Genomic DNA, 24,777 nt, shown 5'->3' on the forward strand with positions numbered 1-24,777 from the left:
GAGGGTCCCTCTGAGAACATATTTGACCGTTGACTCCGGTAGCGTCGTCTACATCTGAACAACATTATTACCAGTCGAAGCTCGTTGGAATACCCAATGGTCTAAAGGTATGGTTGATCGGTTTAAACCAATTTCCTTGGATCGGATCTCTCTCTCCTTGGATCCTTGGATTTCAACCTTGGAACGAAATAAATTATATATTAGCTTAATTAAGTTAACTAATTAATCAGAAAAACATGACTGTAATATCAATAGGACAGTGTTGGTACTTTAAATAAGTAAAGAATATACCCAATGTGTCACAATCGCGACCTAATTACTAATAGTTATTAATTAGATATCACTTCAACGACTATATTAGACGATAGACGATTACGTTCTTCGCTTGTGGTGCAATAGAACTATCGGACTTACGAGTGCTGTTATCAGTTAGCTATCATTATCTATACACCTACTCGTACTAGAATACCTATATATTGTAGATACTGGCTGACCCAGCAAACGTTGTTTTGCCTTGTAAATTTTTTGGCTGGATCACCCTTAAATCATTTAGGGGTATGAAATTTAAGAAGTTTTGTGACAAATGCCGCGATAATATATTGGATTATAAAAATATTTTATTAAAAAAAATAAAACAAATACATTTCTACGCGTATTCCTGTCGCCAAGACCCAAGAGGTAGGTATAGGTAAACTTCTGTCTGTTTAATGCAGCGACGAACGGATTTTGTTGCCGATTTCACTGTTTTGCAGTTTGAACATGTTTCCACACACGGTAATGAGGTCACAAACGAAACAAACAATGTCTAACGGACCGAAGTATTGTCTACGTACGATCAAACGGACACAGTCGACAGCGCGAACTAGTGCAATACATAGAGCATTACAAACCAGTTTATTAAATCTGTCATAACTTTATTAGTAGGTCATGTCATCGCATTGGAATGTCGACTGGTCGAACAGGTCATTAGTTCTTATTGCGACACGGTAAGGCTCAAAATCGCGCCACGCTCCGACCCAGCAGAATTAGGTACTCACAGGTAGATAAGCGGCGGTATGCGGGTACGCTATCTTATCACTGAGCTCCGTGATCTAGTTGTGGCTCCAGCGGGACTCTTTGAGAACCTGTCCTACAGATAAAATGCTTGTATTCACGAATTTGAGATCTTGCTCCTGCATTTTGTAAAGCAATAGCGATGACATTTTAATTTTGACATCATCCTTCCTAATATTACAAACGTAACGTACACGAAAGTATGTATGAATGTTTGTTACTCTTTAATGCCGCTACTACTGAAGCGATTGCAGTTTTAAAAGATTTGAAACCTGTACAAGAGTACATGCAGTCTGCCGCAGAGACCGGTTCCTAGCGCGCATATTCGTGTTAGAGAACCAGCCACTAATGGTAGCCAGCCACGGTCCGATATATCCACATTTTTGACGGCCTCCGTGGTGCAGTGGTGTGCGCGGTGAATTTACAAGACGGAGGTTCTCGATTCCTGGCTGGTCCGATTGAGGTTTTCTTAATTCGTCCAGGTCCTGCTGGTGGGAGGCTTCGGCTGTGGCTAATTACCACCCTACCGGCAAAGACGTACCGCCGATGTCGTGTAGACACCGAAAAGGGTGTGGATTTTCATCCTCCTCCTAACAAGTTAGCCCGATGCCATCTTAGATTGCATCCTCACTTACCATCAGGTGAGATTGTTGTCAAGGACCAACTTGCATGACGTCCGGTTTAAACTCATAGTGTCGGTCGCGATGGTTGCTTCAAGTCCAGCCGTCATGCGCATTGCGACCAACACACGATGAGTTGTACCGGCTGTCATGCCGGCAGCGCTACAGGCACGTGGGTATGTCGGACCGTGGGTGGCCAGCACTATTACAGCGTGCTCATACATTGCGACATCATACATTATCGGAGTGAAGTATTTGTTAACGAGGTTGTTTATCGACATTGTGGACTGACAGCCTGCAGTAGCCACATATTCTTCATCGTGTGAGGCAGATTGATTATAAAATTTGATTAAGAAACACGCTCCTACCGTAGGAGTACGCAGTGCCGGATTCAGGTATCTCCTACCCTTAAGTCATGACGCTGATCGAACGTTAACGTCAATTTAAAATATTCGGTCTTCGAAATTGCTTTAATTTTCGTGTGCTTTTTTTTTCTCGGTCATCTCTGAGCTTCCTTAGGCCGGATGCCCAGAGCAATTGCTTAAATAGCTCAAAATGTAATCCAGGAATCGGAGTATGTTAGCCTATAATATACAGTTCGAACTCCATAAATAGCTACCGAACCAAACTTTCACCATGCATAAAACGAGGAAGGTCTGGCTCTCACAGTCACTCGTGTTATTGCGTCGATATGACTGCCGGATAGCTGCTAACGTGTGCGGCGATTACTAAACGTGTTTGTCGATGTGCTGTCGAAACCGCCGCTCGCCCCGCGCCGCATCGCACCGCACCGCATCGCGCGTCCTCCGCAGCGTCACCGAAAGTGTGCCAGCTCTTCCACGCACATTTTCACACAGTCACACAGAGGTTTCTCTCGACCCGTCCGAATAATAGCTACCTAAGGATGCTTGACGAAATCATTTACAACCCATTTTTACGACCTCCTACTAGGCCAGTAAATTTACGACCTCCTACTAGGCCATTTTTAACGAAAGGGTAAATTGAATTTTACCCTTTCGTTTAAAATGAGCTTGAACCCAACACGCTCCGTTGCCATTCGTAGTTATGCGAGCAGGTGATAATTTTAAAAAGATAATTATAAGGTACCTTACGCAGTGGCGTGCACAAGGTTTTTAACTAGGGTATGCACTACATGTACGAATTGTACAAAATGGAAAATTCCTTCTCCAATACAGGTTCATAATAAAACAAACACACCATAACGGAAATATGCACCCTGTCATACAATGTAGCCCGCTGTGGGATGCACGCCACGGGAACAACCTGTGACCGTAACTTTGCATTGTTTTTCATTTCCAACCAGGAGCGAGAGAGACGTGAAGGAATGCGACAGGTACATTAAATCAATGGAGGATTGCGATTGGTATGACGATAGTGATCTTCGCGGGGAATTTCACTTGATTCACGTACACTCTAGGCCATATGTACATGTTACCGGTAATCTGGATAGTTCAGGTGTTCTATACAATTCCTATAATGTATATAATATCGAGAGCGTGTTGGCAATGTATGAAGTGTTTTTAAATCACTGACGGTTTTGGGTTCTAGCTTGGTTCAACAGCAACTTAAATTAACATGCCACAGAATATTAACATAGAATCAGTCATTCTTTCAAGATGTGTGTTTTTAAATGTGGCTAAGGCAGAAGAATCGTTAAATTTAGCTTTAACTTCTTCACCGTGGTTTTGCTATAGAGGTTGCCGGCTCGCTTCGCTTGGCATACGCTTCCTCTTCGCTCTATTCGGCCGGCAAATTGCTTCATTCAGGAGCTCCTTCACGAGCTTCTGGCTCAGCGCTTTACAAAACACTTTAGGGGACACAGACAAGACTGCGTGAAGTAGAAACTACAAAAAAGCGAAGATTACTCATAGATCTCATTACACACTACGTGAGTTCTCTCTTCACTCTTTTATAGAATATATGGAATGGACACTCATATTCCTAATATATTCTTGAGCCTTTGCTATTTTGTTCTATCTACTCGTATACATTGCCTAGGCATTGCATAGAATACTGGATTATACAGATGGCCGGTAACATACACACCACGACAGATGATGTACCTGTTCAGGTTTAATTCACGGCACACATCGACGAAGTATGTCGCACACATGTGTACTTGTGTGGTGACAGCGGCTGAAGGTCGCGGATGTGGTACAATTGACACAAAACCATTTGTTAGCAGATTTCCAATGATTTGCTGACTTGTCACGACTTTGTGCATGTGATGTTGTTGTGCTACAGTTTATAATGATGATGTAAAGAAGAATATTTTATGTACAGACAACGTCGAGAGTCATGTGTTCCATTCCCGTCATTCATTTTTACCCGACTGCAAGAAGGGTTATGTTTGTCGCTCGTATCTTTTTGTATGTATGTCTTTATGAGGTCTTTGTTACCTCTTAACTTCCAAACCGCTGAACGGATTTACGTAATTAAGATATCGTTAGATTTGTCCCAAGTGTGTCCAAGATAGGTGAAATTAAACAAAATACCAACACGACTACTGTGAGACGCTATAGACTCGAGGTGAATCAAAAATATATTTTTCGAATATTGCGACATGAGTATCCAATTCAAGGGCTCATCAAGAGGATTTCAAAATAGTATATCATGGTCATATTAAAAAAACCTATTACAAAAATGTTATTTATTAATCGCCATATAAAATACAGCATCCGAGCAGATTAAGCAGTCTGGATTTTTTTGATTTATTTAATTATTGATATGTTACAATTAATTATACGCAAAGATCTACTTTGCGTATAATTAATTAAATTTTTTATAATTTTTATAATTAATTAAATTTAAGGTTTAAAAAAATAGATGTGGGAGTGGGAGTGGGAGAAAAACATGTGCGTCTCGGGCCGCTCGACTAAAGTGATTACTTAAACTATTTGCTTTAATTAATTGTCTTTTAATAAGAATCCTCTATTGTCGGAGAGGTGTGAAGAACATTTTGACATTTACGAGTAAAAGGTATGGTCGTAAAATCAGTCCGAAGTTTGCTCTGTCAAGTCAAATGTGCGAACGTCAGCTGTGACGCGTTACAAATCAAGCGGTTTACCATCTCATAAGAAGTTATCACTACAATAATCAAAACAACTTACTTTTTAGATCAAACAGCAACAATTTTCAGAAGAAAGTTTACACCAAGACTGACACTGAATAACTCCTTGACATGATGAAATTTGAAAAGATTCTTAGACGTTAACGTAAGTATTCTAAGTAATAGTTCTGAAGGTTGGTAAATGACTGCTATTTATAAATAGTTGCTGATTCTTCAGAATCAATGTGGCACAGTGACTTCAGTCAATCCCATTTAATCCCTCTCTACATGCAATGAAGATATTTATGAATGTATCAATCAGCAAACATGTTTATGGATTACAGAAAAATATTGAGAATCTTTGCGAGCATAAATCCTTAAGTCCCACGTCGACAGAAGATGTATTTGGTAAGTTTGGAGTCGTTTTAATTTATGCAGATTCGTCAGCATCTGACAGCAATCGATCATGTGGAGGCGCGAGTGGAGGCGCACCGTCAGTGTTGCGGTGAATCATTCGCAGGCCAAGGCCTCGCTGGGACTCTTTGGTTGGTGCGTTATTTACTATCACAACAGACAGTTCGTTTTCAGGCGATTCACTCGCCTAAGTCTCATCTTTAAATGCAATAATTATCTCGGTTCTAATGGTTTCTGTACTGATACTTTTGTAGAGTAGTCTTTTTCTGTCTTATAAAGTCACCCCTAGTGTAAAAATAAGATTATACAAAAATTAACTGAGAAGATTCAGCGGTTGTCACAATTATACAGTTCATGTCAACCAACACAGGTACATGCAAACAAATGAGTGGCTTAGAAAACGGAACAAGGTCTAAGATGTCTTGTAAAGAAGGGCGAATCTAAAATGGCACTATGCGGGACATGTAGCCTGAAAACTGATTTGTGTGAAGACCACGTATTGCCAAAACGGTATAAAATGACTGATGAAGAAAAAAAAGAAGTCCCTGTAAATTAGTGTGATCTCCTACACAAAAATAATGACTTTGTAATCGTCTCATTCACTGTCTTCAATATTTCAGATGTTGTTTCTGTTGGAAAGGTCTTTCTGTAGTTTTTTGCAGCTCTCGTCCACGGCCGACGGGTATGTGTCTCAGAGCGTATCATCATCGGTTCTTTATGTAAATCATGTGCTAGTGCAAGTTGTGGCCGCTAATTGCCCGATGTCGGTGATAAGCGCTATCTTATCGCAGATTAACATTTCCACGATGCTCGAGCTGCCCGCCGTGAGCCGTCACTCCACTCGCAGGAATTTGTAATAGCTCTGAACATTCTCGACGACGATTGTCTTGATTCACGCCTCACACATTTTATTCGAGTTCTAGCCGTGAAAGCAATGACAGGGCTCGTTTAGATCTATGAGGGGGATGTTAGACCTAAACTAGATGCTAAGATCAACCCTCGACGAAACCATGTTCGAAGGTTGATTCAGTTGATCCATCATGGCGTGCTGTTCGTCAAATATGGGACCAGTCTTGAAATGTCATCAGTGCTCCCTTTCCTTTTCAATTATAGCAGAATTCTGTGTTAGAAACGATATGACAATAGTCCAGCGATTGGGGATTGAAGCTCGCTTGGATTTAAGTGTGGCGGCTACCGAGGCTATTGAGGCTCAACGAAGGCATCGTACGGTACAATGTCAGGATGCGTGAACAGTTACTCGTAACGAGCTCCAGCCCGTCGGCCGCTTCCTGCCGGCGCCGACGTGCCGGCCGGCGCGCCTGCCGCTGCCCGACCTGCGCCCGGCGGGCGGCGGCTGCAGGCGGTGTGAACTGAATAGTAATTAGCGTTCCTCTCCTCGCCGTGCTCCGGCCGCGCGCGTTCAACGACCGGCCGGCGACATCTAGCGGCGCCTCCGCACTCCGGCACCGTTCCAGTGAACGTGTCGAGAGGCAGAGGGCCCGCTCGCCGCCGGCGGACGTGAGACCGCTTTTACAGCCACTTTCTTAACTTTCCTTCGTGTACTTACAGGTGAATGGGTGTAGTTTCCGCGGCAGCGCGGCCGAAGGTCTCGGGGTGCTCAGGTCGCTCGTCGTGTCACCGGTCGGCGCGGGGCTCCGGGCTCGTGTCTCGCGCTGGCACTCACTGCACTACGCGACGCGCGCTCTGCGGCGACTCGGCTGGCACTGTGGCGCGGCCTGGCGCGGCGCGGCGGGCGGGGCGGCGGGGGGAGCGGCGCGCGCGCTCGCCGGCCGCCCGCTCGGCGCACAGTCGCAGCGATGGCCGCGAACGGGTCGGCGGCCGACACGCGGCTCTGCCACGTGCGGAAGGTGGCCACGTTCGATGGGTACGGGTTCAACCTGCACGCAGAGAAGGGCAAGCCCGGCCAGTACATCGGCAAGGTGGACGCGGGGTCGCCGGCCGAGGCGGCGGGGCTGCGGCGCGGCGACCGCATCGTGGAGGTGAACGGGCACGGCATCGCGGGCGAGTCGCACAAGCAGGTGGTGGCGCGCATCAAGCAGCGGCCCGACGAGGCCGAGCTGCTGGTGGCGGCGCCGGCGCCCGGCGACCCGCTGCCCGACCTGGACGCGCCGGAGCCGGCCGAGCCGACGCCGACGCCCGACGCGCCCGCGCCGGCGCCCGACGCGCCCGACGCGCCCGCGCCGCGCCTCAAGCTGCCCATGACGGCGGCCGAGATGCGCGCGCAGCTGCAGGCCAAGAAGCGCGTGGACCCCAAGAAGGTGCCCATGGACCTCAAGTCCAAGTTCGACATCGTGAAGAAGCTGTGAAGTGACGTCACGCGAGGCCGGCGCCTCCCGTTGTTGCCATTGAATGTTGTACATAGTTGTAGGTACTCACGTCGTTAAGGAATTTATTGCAATTTAATTTAATTTTTATTATTATACATATATTTATACGATGCAGCGGTCGACTATTATGAGATGATTATCTAAATGTGTAGTTAGATTTTATTATACATAAATAAGTGCAATTATTGTTGAGTGATCAATAAAACATTATTTTAATTTGATGTGTTGTTGTTCTGTCGGCGTCGAGTGATGTGTGGGCGGCGGGGGTTGAGGCGAGGGGCGGGGGGGAGAGTTACCTTGTCGCAATACAACTTTTCATATGCGTGTGATATTCACGTTAACTACAAAACAATAAGATAAATTAGCTACACAGTGATGCTGTGACAGGTAACAATCCGATACTTATTATGCCTAACCTTCAGCCGCCAGGTGTCAAATGATGCCGTCCTTATCTGGTTACCTACTTGACGAAAGGGATAGTGATAATGAGAAGGCAGTACAACTCGAGAGCATGCGGTGATGTGGTCTCTTGAAGGTGTACCTGATGTTTTCATTACACTGAAGTGGTAAACAACCGTTGGTTTTCACTTTGATTTTTAAAATGCAACTCCTATATACGTTCAACTTTTAATTTGAAATCGTTTCAATGTAAGCAAGTTATCAGCATTGATAACGCAATTGGTATTTACTTTTATATTAACATAATAATTAATTTACATATAATTAGTTAAATAATTAGTTAAATAATTACTTATTATTAGGTAAGCGCATAAACACGTTGTCCCGTAATTAATGGATAAAACGCAGACAGCAGATACGCTACCTAATTATCTAAAATTAATGTTGACATTAATTAACATTTGAATAGTTTTGAAAAAAACCCTAAGGTGACTAACTCATACATTTTTTTCGAATTTTTCAAAGTCTTCTATCTTGAATCATTTTTTCAATGCTGTAGCTACTTTATATTAATATAAAGCTTGTATATTTTTTGTAGTTACAAAGTGGCTAGTAAAAGTGTATGGGTGGTAATCTTTTTCTACGAAACAAATAAAACATTTATTTATAAAAATAGTAGGTATTATAGTGATAATTTATTCGTTAATGTTTAACAAATATCAGATCTGTAAAATCGTACTTACCAACTGCTAAAATTTTTAAAAACTGATTCAAATCAAATTTAAAAAGTCCGAAAAAAAATATAATTCGGTCACCCTAGGCATTTTTTCAAACTATTCAAATTAGTTTTAGATAATTAGGTGCAGAATCTGCCATTTGCGTTTTATCCATTAATTACGGGACACCCTGTATAATTAATTTGTTGTATCTACTAGTTTTCCAATAACAAGTTTAGCTTGGTGTAGCTACATTATTAAAACCACAATTGGGTATTTACATTTCACATTATTGTAAGGCCTTCGTCGCCCATATCAGGACAACAGAAAATTATAGAGACACGCGTTTCTAGACAATTAGTGCCACCGGCCACGTCATTCTTGGATTTTCCCGCCGTAAGTTGTAGTAATAGATAGTTGGATTGTCTGGGATGGATGGTCCAGAAACACATTGGTTTCTGAAATGTCGAAATTATCAATTTATTTAGCTATGCGTGCTATTGTTTGGTTATACTCGTCAAAGCATCCTGAAAGCAAACGTACGCTCCGAGTAGGAGACTTTTAATACAATAACCACAGTGTTCCCTGAGAGGCTAAAAAAAAGCTAAGCTTAATAATAAGCTTTCCTAGCTAAGCTTTCCCAAATTATCTAACTATTTATTAGTAAAATCCTCATCGATAAAGTCAGATTAACTTAACACCAACTTAACACGTCAGGCGAACACGAATGACGTGGCCGGAGGTAATAATTGTATAGAAACGTCTGTTTTTATAATTTTCCGTTTTCCTGATATGGGCGAGGAAGACCCAATTTAAAGTGTAATCATTAATGTAAAACCCAATTAGTGGTTTTGATAATGCAGCTAGCTAGTCAATACGTATCTACCAATAGGCATTAGTACACTCAGTATGTACACTGTGCTTGTGTGGTGTTTACGCAGCGCAAGCGAGAATCACTGAAAAGCGACAACAAACAAATTACACTAGCGGATGCCCGCGACTTCGTCCGTGTGAAAATCGATGTAAACTTTCAACTCCTATTTCACCCCCTTCTGATTATATTTTCGCTACAAAAAATATCTAATGCTGTTCCTATTATGGTCGCAAATCGTGCTTTGTTTCAGCGTGATACCGGTCAACAAAAAGACGATCAGACAGACAAAAAATAAAATTTTGGCTTTGACACATAACTGCCTCAACGATCTATTCTCGCGGATGTCCTTTGAGGTATCCAGAGTTTCAGAGCAGATGTCGCGTTATTGAATTTGTATTTCTTCCAAGAAATCTTTAGTGTTACAACTATATCTTCACGACCACGTTAAGACAACAATTCACACCTTCTTTTTTTATTCTTTACAAGTTAACCCTTGACTATAATCTCACCTGATGGTAAGTGGTGATGTAATCTAAGATAGAAGCAGGCTAACTTATTAGGAGGAGGATTAAAATCCACACCCCTTTCGGTTTCTACACGGCATTGTACCGGAACGCTAAAACGCTTCGCGGCACGTCTTTTTTAGGGTGGTAACTAGCCACGGCCGAAGCCTCCCACCAGCTAGACCCCCATCCTCAGCACGCCCATATTGTAAATCCACCGCGCATACCACTGCGCCACGGAGGACGACAAAAACCGTCTCTATAACATTTGATACTAATCGTTACCGAGCCAAAACTATCACCCTAAGACTGTCAACCGTCAACCTGCTCTGGTGCGGCGTGGTGGGAAGCAGCAATCCCCTCTCCTACAAACTAATAGCAACGATGACATCACTAAGTGCGAGTGGGTGATGTCGCTACGTGTCAGTGCACAGTTGTAATGGCTCGTCACTATCGCTATCGCAATCAGCATCAACTCGAGCCGGTGATAAGCGGAGTGGAGTGGGCACACACACAGTCGCGCACTGGCGGGAGTTTCCACTGTCATTCCTGTTTATTGCTGACTAGCATAATCCCACGGTTTCATCTGCTTAGTTCCCGTTCCTGTGGGAATATTAATAAAAAGTAAATAAAAAAATGTATATAAAAAAATTAAAAGCCTTTATTAACCGACTTCAAAAAAGCAGGAGATTCTCAATTCAACGAGTATATTTTTTTAACGTTTGTTACCTCATAACTTCGTAATTTCTTAACCAATTTAGAAAATTCTTTTTTGTTTCAAAAAGTATACTTTCAGATTGTTCCCATTTAATTTTCACGAAAATCGGTTCTGTAATTTTGTGTTAAAATAAAAATAACGAAATTGCCTGTACTGTGGCGCTTTCGTTACTTGTGCTAGGACACACTAAAACGGAAAATAAAATATTTTTAACAAAACATTGATCAGATTTCAAAATCACAAAAATAAACTGAAATTATTCATCACTTACCATCAGGTGAGATTGTAGTCAAGGGCTAACTTGTAAAGAATAAACTAAAATGCGAAAAATGACATCGTATGTACTGCCTTCTGATCACTTTGGAGGCGGTGCCAAAACAGTGATACATTGACTAAAGCCGTTTAAACCATGAAGTTTTAGGACTTTCCCGTGGTTCTTTCAGACACGGTTTTAATTAATACGATGTCATTTTTCGCCTTTTAGTTTATTTTTGTAATTTTGAAGTCGAATGTTTGTGTTGAAAAGACTTTTTTCTTGCATACATTTTCAATACTTGGTACGAATATTATTTATCTAAGTTAATGTAGTTAGTTAAACGTTAATGTACAGTGAATTAGTAAGATGTAAACTTTCAACCCCTATTTTACCCTCTTCTATTTATATGTTCGCATATCTTATATACAGTGTATCCCGTAATTAATGGATAAAAGTCAAAAAATAGCTACACCCTACATAATATTTAAAACTAATTTGAATAGTTTTGAAAGAATCCTAGGGTGAACAAGTTACATTTTTTTTATCAAATTTTCTTACCTGGAATCAGTTTTTTCAATGCTGTAGCTGCTGTAATTAAAATTTCAACGATCTGAGTTTAGTCAAACATTATGGATTATATTACTGTGACACTATTTTTATAAATAATATTTTATTTTTCTTTCATTAAAATTACCTGTTTAAAAAAATGTCCTGTAAAAAATGTATGAATAATATTAAAAACTTGTACTCTTATTTAGGTTTGTAAATTAATATAAAATTTGTGTCTCCTTTTTTTACAAACTTGTTACAAAGTTGCTGGTAAATTCCAACTTCAAAATGTATTACAAAATCTGCCTACTTGCCTAAAACTAATGCAGTCATTTGTACTGACTGACATGGCAGAGGGAAACTACAAAATTATAAGCCTATAGATTTTAGTAGTCTGGTATCCCTCTGCCTCTTTTTCCTTGTGGGCTTCCAGAAAATGACTTCAAAAGTCCACCTTCGATAGTTGAGCCTAGCGACGTGCGCTGCCCACTTCCATTTCAGTTTCAGTGCACAGCTCACAGCGACAGGTGCTCTCGTTCACCCCGCGTGCCTCTGTGCTATACAGTTCAAGTGAGGGCTCTTAGAAGATTCCTCAGTTTTTAGAAGAAGATTCCAGTATTTGAGTTTTAAAAAGACATTTAAACATACCTTTTGTATGCCATTAGTATTTTTAATTCATCTCTACTGCTATTATAAAGCTGAAGAGTTTGTTTGTTTGTTTGAACACGCTAATTTCAGGAACTACTGATTCGATTTGTACAATTCAGTGTTAGATAGCCCATTAATCGAGGAAGGCTGTAGGCTATATATTATCTCCGTATTCCTACGGGAACAGGAACCTCGCAGGTGAAACCGCGCGTCGTCAGCTAGTTTCATAATAAAACTGTAATTTAAAACCGAAGGTCTGATAAACAACAGCTAAGGACAAAGATAAACGGAATTCCCGTATTGTAGTGGCTGTAACATACAAATCAATGAAATTCGTTGAACTGCTTGTAGCTTCATTTGCATGTATTTAGAAAACGCACGAAGTCGCGGGCCGGCGCCGAGTCGGGGCAGGTTACGGCGACGTGTGTGTGTGTGTGTACACAAGTCCAGTGTGTGTGTAGTAATGAGGTTGTATGCATTCCGCGGACCGGTCGTACTGCCGCCCGGTACTACTACGACGTGTTCTTCGATTCAAACTATTCGTTTCTTCCACTTGATTTGACGTTAAAATATATAAATGGCGGCCGAGTGGCGCACCGACCTGCTGCACACAAGCACACAATCGGCCGGTATGATTCCATTCCCACACGTGGAAGAATATTTGTGATGAGCATAGATGTTCTCCTGTGTCTGTGTCTGGGTTGTATGTGTCTGTATTAGTATTCTTACGTATACATGTTGTATTACTTTATTACCGACTAGCTGACACCGCGTGGTTTCTCCCGCGTGATTCCCATACCCGCCTTCCTGATAAATGGTATACTGTATAAATGGGCTATCTATCGCTGAAAGAATTTTTCAAATCGGACCAGTTAGTAGTTCCCGAGAATAGCTCGTTCAAGCAAACAAACAAACTCTTCAGATTTATAATATTAGTAAAGATAAACGATGAACCAAGTATAGATTATACTGAAATTTCATGCGAAAGTGAATTTGTATGTATTTAACACGTTTCTATGCTACAAGTATACGATCAATATAAATATTTCACAATAAATTCGAAACTCTAAAAACATTAAATGTTCTTAAACTGAAATGACAAATCATTCAATCATTTCATTTATAGTGTAGTGGCATTAATATAGTTTAGAAGTACCTGTGAGATATTTTACCGAGAAACCGTTAATTGACGTAATTTCGTTTAATTAAATAGTCATGTTAATGATGGTAAAAACGAAAAATCACTGCCACCTAATGTATAAAATGATATTGTCAATGTCATTTCGTTGATATAGCCATGGTATGTAGTCGACCATTGAATCATAGACCGAGATACATAATTGCCATAAACGGTGCTTGCGTGGTTGTCATGGCAACCCCCTATTTATTTACTGTGCCAAACTTTCTAATCCGAACAGCTGACGTCTGTTTATCCTGCACCAACAATTGAATACCTTCAAGGTAAGAGTGATCTGGCACTGTCTGTGTACTAGGCAAGCAAGCGCGTCCTATCTTAGACCAGCTCGTCTGTCCAAATGTGGCATGATTGTAATTTGTAATCAATTGCAAGCCAATCTTAACTAATATTATAAAGCGGTAAGAATTCGTTTTGTAACCGCCGACGCAAAAACAGGGGTGTTATGGGTTTGACGTCTGCCTGTCTGTCTATCAGTGACACTATAGCTCCCGAATTGATGAAGCTATTTAATTTCAATTTACTTTGTTTTGTATGAAAGGTGATTTATGTGCGAGTGTTCTTAGACATGTTTGATGATAATAGGTTGAGCCGTTTAATAGTTGTGGAGGGTGAAAGTGGGGAAGAACAACCGAATGAAGGTGATGCAACTTACGCCGATTAAATCATAAAGTTTTAGAATTTAAAGAGAGTTCTTTCCTGTGGTTCGTTCAGAAACGGCTTTGATTAATACGTCACTGGCTTGGCACCGCCTTCAAAATTGATCAGAAGGTAGCATATACGATGTAATTTTTCGTTTTTTAGTTTTGTGATTTTGAAGTCGGTTAATTTTTTTTTGTTAAAACGATTTTGTCCGCCTCAGTTTCGTCTCGCTGGACATGTCTATAGTACAAAATCTTTGGCGGGTTCTATGTAGCCGGCAGGTACGGCGTGGTGTAGGTATTGGTATAGTAGATGCGATCGTTCCGTGCGAACGTCGCTGAAGGCTAACAATGCACACTATTGTAGCGCTGCAACCTGTTCACGATAACTTATTATGAATAAAGTACTTATTTAGTTTCCTTAATAGCTTTGGTTAATATATAGAAAAACCTAAGTACTAAAGTCATAGAATATTTCCTAGTACAAAGAATACTAAATGTTAATGAACAAGCTAAAGTCAAAGTGATTTAATTTACTAACGACTGAAACGTTAATTTTGAATCAGCAAGAAAAAGAAATAACTAGTACGTACATAACGTATGTTTTTTTTATTTGTTAGTAGACCTTTCATGTTTTTAAAAATCTATCCTACGATAGTATCCCACACTATGACAGGTAAGTACACGAGTAAAAAAATATATCCATGTAGGGACCATATAAAAAAATTTTGTTTCCAGATTTTAATTTTTTTTTACAATATTGACGACATTTATGACACACATGCAATTTTTTTTTTAGTAATAATAGTCTCTGAGCTAAACCGCATTTATATAGTTCTGTGGGGGAGATTCCCCCGGGGAGTGATTTTAGTGGACTGTATTTTACGTAACGAATGTAGGTGCTGGTGGAAGGAGTTTATTCGAAGGTTTCCTTCATTCTAATGGGCAGGCTCCTATCACCGATACGAAGGGTAATTCTAACAAACCACCTACCTTTCGATGATCTTCTGCTGCCCAGCTGCTGGAGTCCAGCTCCCACGCCAACACGTGGGTGACGCGCACACGCACTTGGCCGCGGCCTTTTTACACCGTGTCTTTTTATCACGATATCGAACGTCAAATCATAAATAAAAAGGATTATTGACACCCGAATTGATCGCCCGTTCCGAATAAACGGGCAGCGAATACGAAACGAAAAAATGTCCGACGAATAGGCGAAAGATCGACAATACAATTCGCGAGCGACTGACGACAGGGCGCTCACAGCTCCGAGCGCGGTGAGGCAGTCTGTCGAATACCCTCAAAATCGGCGACAAAAGTACCCACCCAAATTGAGGAATTTTCGAACTCCGAATTAATCGAATATTTACGAACACCGCCCACCGTTAAAATGGAATTTTAACCCAGCTTAATAATGAATGAAATTGGAAAAAGAGAAAAAAAAATGAAAATGATTATATAAAAATAGAAACTGAGTTATATAAGAAAACGAAATAAGAACGAATAAGAATATAAAACTATGAAGCTAAATAAAGTAAACTAATGGAATTAATCTGAATCTGATATAGGTAACGGAGACAACCTATGAACTGGTCGTTTCAAGAAACCGTATTCAGTTTTAACAGTGACGGAACGAATGACACCATCTTTAGAAGGGTTCACTTCATGAACCCGGCCTAACTTCCATTGCAATGGAGGTACGTTCGGATCGTTTATGAGGACTAGTGTACCGATTTGATTATTCTCTATGTTCTTAGTCCATTTACTTCGCTGCTGCAACGTATGCAAGTATTGGATGTGCCTTTGCTTCCAGTGAATTTGAATTAAATTTTGAATAAACTGCCAACGCGACAACCTCTGTGGTCCGAACCACCACAGTTTGTAAATTTTAATTTCCGACGCAAAATCCGCTGGGTTATCAAATGAACGAACGTGTCTCCATTTATCTGGGCAGACTATATTAAGAATCGAAACGACGCGATTTGCTACATATGTAGACCAGTTATGGGGAGCAGCCCGTAACGAACATAAAACGAAACTTGAATCGGTCCAAGCTACCTCCCGAACGATTGGCACCTTGGACTTTATCGACTTACGAATAAATTTAAACAACGAAGGTAAGAAATTTGCAGCGCATAGTTCGAATCTAGGCAAAGATAATCTTTTCAAAGGAGCTACACGAGATTTGCCTGCTAAAATATGAACAGATACATTTTGATCTGGATGTACAACTCTAATATATATAACTGCTGCGTAAGCAGCTTCTGAGCTATCACAAAATCCATGAAGCTCAACACAACAATCAGTCGAGGATGGAACGAAACGAGGAATGTGGATGGTGGATAGTTTTGGAAATTCTGAAACTATACGAAGCCACTTACGTTGAATGTGAATTGGAACCTCTGCATCCCAGTCAACGCCGGCTAACCAAAGTTCTTGAATAAGAATCTTGGCAGCAACAATGACTGGACTTAGCAACCCGATAGGATCAAAAATGCAAGCAATTTCGGACAAAATTACACGTTTTGTTACTTTGTCGTGCAGAGGCTCAACGTGATATACAAACACATCCTTCAGGGGCTGCCACGCTAGGCCTAAAACTTTAATCGAACTGTCTTCATCAAGGGAGACTGTTGAAGACTCCACCTCCTTTACTTCATCAGAAAGACGTTGTAAAAACAAGGGGCTGTTCGAGCACCACTTACGAAGTTCAAATCCACCTTTTTTTAGAAGTTCAAAAAGTTGATTTTGGAGATGAATAGCGGATTCCACCGAATCAGAACCACTTAAAACATCGTCCATATAAGTAGAGTGACGAATAACTTCAGCAGCTTCCGGAAATTCGGATTGATGATCGATAGCTAGTTGCTGAAGAACACGAATCGCTAAAAACGGTGATGACGAGAGCCCGTAAGTCACTGTTTTCAGTCTAAAAACTTGAGGCTCAACGGAAGGGTCTATACGCCATAATATTAGCTGATAATTTTGATGTTTTTCATCTACGAGAATTTGTCTATACATTTGACGTATATCAGCAGTAAAGGCGACTTGATGAAAACGAAATCCACAAAGCAGTTCTCCAACATCGTTCTGCAACTTCGGACCTATAAGTTGAGTATCATTTAACGATCCTTGGTGAGTCGCAGCCGATGCATCGAAAACAACCCTCAGTTTAGTGGTTGAGCTAGAAGGCCTTACAACTCCATGGTGAGGTATGAAGTAGTGGGGCTGTCGAATATCACTTTGAATAAGTTCCATATGACCAGATTTAAGATAATCTGCCATAAAATCGAAATATAAATTACGAAACTGATCATCTCGAGCAAAACGACGCTCCATCGAAAGTAAGCGTTTCATTGCTATCGAACGCGAATCACCAAGTGATGGTTCCCCTTCCCGAAATGGAAGTGATACGATGAACCTACCACATGTCAAGCGCTTGTGAGACTGAACGAATATTTCTTCACATCGCTGATCATCAGGCGATAGGACTACTTGTTCTGGAACAGACTCTATTTCCCAGAATTTACGAATTAAATTATCAAGACTGTTTTCTTGATCTGAGACGACGAAAGACGAAATCATTTTATGCGAATCATGATTACGAACGAATTTAAGGTCGACTTTTCCGATAAGAAGCCAACCAAGCGAACTAGAAATGGCTATTGGTGTACCAATAGGCCCACGAATAATTTCTCCGACGAAAATATCATCATAGACATCTCCTCCGAGCAAGATGTCTACAGATGAAGGCAAATTGAAATTTGGATCCGCTAAATGTAAATGTTTTATATGAGACCACGATTTTGTCTCAATAAAGTTTGACGGTTTAGCGGATGTTATATTTTTTAGAATTAATCCGCGAAGAGTAAATTCTAATCCTGAAGCCGTGTGTGATTTAACTACGGTCGTTACGAATCCCTTTGAACAAGTAGTCAAATCACCGATTCCTTGAATAGGTGTACCTAACTTACGACGAGTTAAACCAAGACGAGTAACCAGATCTTCAGTAATAAAAGAAGCTTGAGAACCTGGATCGACAAGAGCTCGAGCACGAATAAATTTGCCTGATGAATCGCGAATTAAAATTACAGCAGTTGAAATTAAGACCATACTGTGATTTGAAGTGACATCTGTCGAATACAAAGAGACGACATTCGTTGACTCATTTGAGGGTAGTTTCGATTTCGATAGATCTTCGGATGTAGTTTTTGAATTATTTGCGAAATGTAACATGGAACAATGATGAGAAGCATCACACACTGAACAACGAATTTTTGCGCATGTGTCTATAAGATCATGCATGGGCTTAAGACATTTCAAACAGAGACCATTTTCTTTTGCGAATCTAAAACGGTCGTAGGGTTTTTTCTGCTTAAACGAATAACACGAAAATAAAGAATGCGAACCACGTTTACACAGCACGCATGTCGAATTTGACTGGACCGAATTACCAGATTTTGATTTAAAATTATTTGAAGTATTAGATTCCGGAGAAGTGACAAATGAGGACTTAGCACGAGTTGTATCTTGATTTTTTGAAAAACGCGTTGAATCAAAACGTGATGTTGAACGTAATGTTGACCTTGAACTTTCCCAAGCGATTATTTCGCGATTTAAAAATTCTTGGAGTTCACTAAAGCGAGGCACTTGATTTGTTGCAATAGATTTATCAAAATTAAGTCGCGTATCTTGATCCAACTTTCTATACAACATGTGAAATAACACGAAGTCCCACTCCTCAATAGGGAAACCCATAGAATCTAAGGCACCGATGTTTTCTAAGAACCCACTAAGAATAGTGCGTAGTCCGGAGGCGGACGGTGAATTTAAATTTGGAAGTTTATATAAAGCGTCCATATGTTGCATTGCTATTAATCGTTCATTTTTACAATTATATTCTAAAATGCTCCATGCTTTACTATAATTACTACTGGTAATCGACATTCCTTTTAACAATTTACTAGCATCACCACGAACATATGACAATAAATATTGAAATTTAGCTACATCTGAAAGATCTTTATTGCGATCGATTAATGATAAGAACAAATCACTAAAAGAATTCCACTCTTTGTAATCACCGGAAAAAGGTGGTACCGATAAAGGCGGTAATTTTACTGCAGTATGATTTGAATTTAAATATTGATTTACTTCCGGTTTTGGTTCGGAAGTAGATTCCTCTAAACCGAATTTAATACTCATAATTTCTCTAATTAAGTCATTAAAAGTCGAACGAATATTGCTGTGTTCAGGTTTCAAAACCTTTGTACTTTCCAACTCCAAAGTTTCAATAGACGATTGAATTTGTTCAAATTGGTCCTGTATACGGACGAGTCCCATACAAGAAACCATAAATTTTCGATAAGAATTCACGTCTGAGTTTACCTCCATACCTAACTCAATTATAGTATTCAATTCGCGCTCGATGCAACCTCTGCGATGCATTAAAGCAGCGTGCTCAGTTGATTCCGTCATATTGTAAAATAATTAATAAACTATAAATAAAAAAAAAAAAAAAAATAAAAATATTTTTTATTGACCGAACTTGGCGTATTCACTGCCGTGCCCACTTCGGCTTACTACACGAAAACATAAAAACTCAAATATAAAAAAAAAACAAAATTAAAAAATTAACATAAATTTTCGAACAATGTCGTGAGTCGTAATCGTATCGTATGGTATAAATGCTACATTAATCCGATCGAACTTACTTCACTCAACGTAATTTCAAAACTAAAACGAACTAAAATGAACTAATTCAATACACCTCGAGTAGGTATAAAGATCAATTGCAAACAATTACGATATATTTAAGATAAAATAATACGAACGAAACGAATAAAATAACTGGCGAAACTAACGAAAATTAGTAAGGTAGGTAGGTACCTCACTTCGTAATCAAAATTATCACTTTTACGAAAACTTAGATTATTACTTACGAATGAATTAATATTTATGAATTATGGGTTACGAAACTTACGCGGCACTAATTATTATTATTATATTATGCAGTTTTTAACGAAATAAATGGATCATCTAGAACTTGACCTATATAATTTAACTTTGAATGCGAAGAACGAACAAAGAATGAAACAGTAGGTATGGCGTCATTCGAATTCCGATTATAATGATTTTAGGTTATAAAATATAAGAAAATACGTGTATGGCGGGGTGTTTCGAATAGAATAGAATAAAGAAAACTAATATCTGGCTACGAAGGCCAATAAATGTGGGGGAGATTCCCCCGGGGAGTGATTTTAGTGGACTGTATTTTACGTAACGAATGTAGGTGCTGGTGGAAGGAGTTTATTCGAAGGTTTCCTTCATTCTAATGGGCAGGCTCCTATCACCGATACGAAGGGTAATTCTAACAAACCACCTACCTTTCGATGATCTTCTGCTGCCCAGCTGCTGGAGTCCAGCTCCCACGCCAACACGTGGGTGACGCGCACACGCACTTGGCCGCGGCCTTTTTACACCGTGTCTTTTTATCACGATATCGAACGTCAAATCATAAATAAAAAGGATTATTGACACCCGAATTGATCGCCCGTTCCGAATAAACGGGCAGCGAATACGAAACGAAAAAATGTCCGACGAATAGGCGAAAGATCGACAATACAATTCGCGAGCGACTGACGACAGGGCGCTCACAGCTCCGAGCGCGGTGAGGCAGTCTGTCGAATACCCTCAAAATCGGCGACAAAAGTACCCACCCAAATTGAGGAATTTTCGAACTCCGAATTAATCGAATATTTACGAACAAGTTCGTATAATCGTAATCGTAAGTATGAAAATAAAAAAAATAAATTTGATATTTATATTATAATAAAAACCTATAAGGTTCTGTTTTTCCTTTTGAGGTACGGAATCCTAAAAACATGATATAAAATTCTAAACTAGCTAAAGCTATAAGTTAAACAAACAACTTAAAAATAAATTATTACTACCTAGATTTATTTCTATAACAATTTTCACACACATAAATTATTCTGACAACAAGAATAGTTATATTGTTTGTACAACACAAGGACAAGGCAAATTATCTTTACTCTGCGAATACGAGTATTTAAGTCATTAATCACTTTTAACCGAGAACTGAATTAGGATAATAGAAACTCTTAGTAGTTATATCATAACTAGCGGACGCCCGCGACTTCATCCGCATAGAAATTAGTTGACACCAGCAGAATTCAAAAATTTTTTGAATTGCATAATACTTATTTCTTATTTTTTTATGATTTATGAACAAAGTTTTATAACTGTAAGGAACTCTAAAAATGTAGGACTTTCCATACTAATTTTCAACCCCTAGTTTGCCCCTCCTATTTTTATTTTAGGGTCAAAAAGTACCCCATGTTTTGCTCCAAGGTCCCATTTACTGTTATACCAAATTTCATCTTGATCGGTTCAGCCGTTTAGCCGTGAAATGGTAACAGACAGACTTACTTTCGCATTTATATTATTAGTATAGAAGTAAGTATAGATTGCTGAATAAATATAATATGTAGCTAGGTATGCAAAAACCTAGTAGACATTACGACCAGCCACAACCACAAAACGCCGCTACCGGCATATTTCCTGTAGTTTTCATACATTTTATATGAACTCGCCACACACGGTTGTCGCCGGTGGCCGCCACACGCTACAATCGTGGCTGCCCGCTTCTTGTGGCCCGCACCGGCCACTAAACGTCGCCACACGCCACTCGCGCGATTCCGCACTCTCTCTTATCTCAGTAAACCTGTTAGAGTCGAAAAGTAGCAGCCACCGACCACAAGCGTCGACCACCGGCCACAAGTGGCTGTCGCGCGCTTCATCTATTTTTGTGGCCCCTTCTTGCTGCTTGTGGCCCGTGTGTGGCGACACTCTTACATTATGATCACTTAGTGATAATGTGATTGATCAATGATAATGTAATCGTTATTATCGAGCGAGTGTGATACAGAGCCACCAGTCACCATGCAGCTCTGTAAGGCTATTTTCTAACGATGATTTGTATAACTCGCAAGTGTGAGTTTTAAATTCACCGCTATCTTTCTCATTCCATTATATCGTGTTAAACAAAGAGAGATAGAGGTGAATTCGAAACTCGCACTTGCGAGTAATACAAATATCGTTACAGACTAGGTGGTCTCCGAGGCACGGGGAACACAACTACCTTCCAACTCCAGGTTGAGAAATCGCACTGAAAGTTTCTTGATAAGAAAACCTCGGTTTTTCATCGCTCGACCTAGGTCTCGAACCCAGGATCCCAAGGACCAACCACTGGACAAAGAGGCGGTTAGGTAATATAGTAAATTACATAATAGTTTGAAACGGACTTCATTGTATGTTTAAACTACATTGCGCCTTATGTTCGAGAACTTACGGTGTGTGCCGATGTATAACAAGACATGTATACTCGCTACGTAGTCCGCAGTGAACACGACATCTAAAATCCTTCGGCCATTCGGTCTCTTTAGTTTGGAATGGAATATGCCTTTTCCATGAAGATTTCTGTTGTCTCGTGTACATATATTACAGAACGATAAATAAAAAACCAGTGTTCTGTGGCCTCAGAGGAACTTCGATATTTTTACACTAAACATCAAAATCAAATTAAATCAAAAATAATTTATTTCAAGTAGGGTTAGTTTACAAGCACTTTTGACACGTCAGTTGACTATTTGTAAAGATTCTACCACCGGATCGGAAGGCAGGTTCTGCTGAGAAGATACCGGCAAGAAACTCAACAGTTGCTCTTTTGAAATGAAAAAGTCATACAGTATTATAATTTACAATTGATAACAATTACAATTTCTTATAGTTTTACTTCCTGTGTGAAGGTGGAAGCTGATCCAACGGCCTCCAAGCATCTTTATTATTAAGGAACTCATCAATGTTGTAGTAACCTCGACTAAGTAAATGTTTTTTAACACATTGCTTAAAGCTATGCATTGGCAGGTCCATCACAGTCTTGGGGATCTTATTATAGAAGAGTACACCCAAACCTACAAAAGATTTTCGATGTGAAAATATCGAATTAGTCCATCATAAAATTATGTGAAACATAGATATTTTCCGACTAAAAATCAATATGCGAACATCGATATTTTCCCACTAAACATCGAAACTTTTTCACTATACGAGTACATCGATGATCATCGTATCGGCCGAGGCTGGCGCCGGTAGCGCGGTGTCACAGCCGTGGTGACTGCTGTTGACAAGTAGACGCTAAGTGCTGCCGACAGACGGCCTTGCGATGAGAAGGGCATGCCGCCTGCGCCTCCCTGCGGCCTTGCGTCGTGCGTCGTGCGTCTCGCGCCGTGCCTTGTGCGCCTGTGAATGACAACATTACGTAAGCTCAACATTTATAGCTCGTATCTCACGTTATTGTATACCTACAGTATGTTTACTACTTCATAACTTAGTTTGTCAAATATAACATTGTGTTGCACCTGACCACCATCATTGATGACGTCATACCTTCGTTTTGTTGCTAACATTGAGCTGAGACGTGCCCCACGCTGCTCATTAACGATAGCGTGCTTTGGATAAGGCCAATCGTGACAGCGCTGTGGAAATGACCTCTGCTTTCGATTCGGTGGGCGTAGGTTCGAATCCGGTCTGGGGCATGCACGTCCAACTTTTCAGTTATGTGCATGAAATTATTTATCGTGTATGAAACAGTGAAGGAAAAATGTCGTGAGGAAAAATGCATGCTTAAAAATTTTCTTTTCTGTCTACTAACCCGCGATAAGTCAGTGTTCTGGGCGTTTAGCCTAACCCATTCTGAGGGGAGACTCGTCCCCAAAAGTGAGCCGAACATGGGTAGTCAATAATGCTAAAATATCATTAGCGATACGTACATATCACTACTCGTATCACACACTAAACACACACACCGTAAAAACTCAAGTATATATTTGCTATAGGATACACGAGAAATAAATCATTCTCACTTTACATGTAGGGAAGGAATCCTGACAAAGTTTTTTGTTTTTTTCATATTTTCTTTTAACATTTTATAGGCGTGATTAATCTATACTATCTATACTAATATTATAAAGCTGAAGAGTTTGTTTGTTTGATTGAAAACGCTCATCTCAGGAACTACTGGTCCGATTTAAAAATTCTTTCAGTGTTAGATAACCCATTTATCGAAGGAGGCTATAGGCTATATAATATTATCGCCGTATTCTTACGGGAACGGGAACCACGCACGCGGGTGAAACCGCGCGGCGTCAGCTATTATAATAAATACCCATGTCGCAGTCCCTGGAGCTAAGCTAAGCCCTGAGGCCGCCCCAAAAAGCGCTGGCTTGACTTGCGAGCCAACAAACTTCAGAGGAGTCGGATGCCCAAGATTGGGCAAAATAGGCGAGATTATGCCGGAAGGTCCGCCTTCGCCTCACAGTGGGACCATGCTACGAGTAGAAAGAAGAATTAACCCATACCAAATTTCAGCTTTAATCTACAAGAAATACCTTTAAATTGATTTAATAAATGTTGAATGAACAATTTGCGGTATCCGAGGTAAGCGTATGTTTCCGCTTTGCCGAGCGTCAACCGGTCGGTGTAATCATTGGAAAATATTGTACAAGGATAAAGTGCTCAACAACTGATTAGCTAGCTGTTGGCACGTGACGACATACTGCTGCTGCAGCGCTTGCGATCGTAGAACGAGCATCGACGTGCCACTTGGCTAATAGCCCCTGGTGTATGCTCACTAGGCAATTAACCGCGACCTGACATGTGCATCAACCTACTACTTAGGTAAATAAGTAA

The 24,777-nt window shown here is 40.4% G+C and overlaps 2 protein-coding genes across 2 annotated transcripts in view; one reads left to right on the top strand and one right to left on the bottom strand.

The window, feature by feature from the left end:
* LOC112047007 (epidermal growth factor receptor kinase substrate 8-like) overlaps positions 1 to 6,868 on the bottom strand; it is a 31,027-nt gene extending 24,159 nt beyond the window's left edge. The window contains exon 1 of the mRNA XM_052889396.1: positions 6,725 to 6,868. The gene's annotated coding sequence lies outside the window, so the exon portion shown is untranslated. The remainder of the gene's footprint in view (positions 1 to 6,724) is intronic.
* A 51-nt stretch (positions 6,869 to 6,919) lies between these two features.
* Positions 6,920 to 7,726, top strand: LOC112047015 (Na(+)/H(+) exchange regulatory cofactor NHE-RF1). Its single transcript, XM_024083910.2, has one exon. The coding sequence runs from the start codon at positions 6,975 to 6,977 to the stop codon at positions 7,482 to 7,484; it is 510 nt and encodes a 169-aa protein (XP_023939678.2). The 5' UTR covers positions 6,920 to 6,974; the 3' UTR covers positions 7,485 to 7,726.
* Positions 7,727 to 24,777: the final 17,051 nt, after the last annotated feature.

This window comes from Bicyclus anynana, chromosome 25 (assembly GCF_947172395.1).
Source record: "Bicyclus anynana chromosome 25, ilBicAnyn1.1, whole genome shotgun sequence".
NCBI classification, from domain to species: domain Eukaryota; kingdom Metazoa; phylum Arthropoda; class Insecta; order Lepidoptera; family Nymphalidae; genus Bicyclus; species Bicyclus anynana.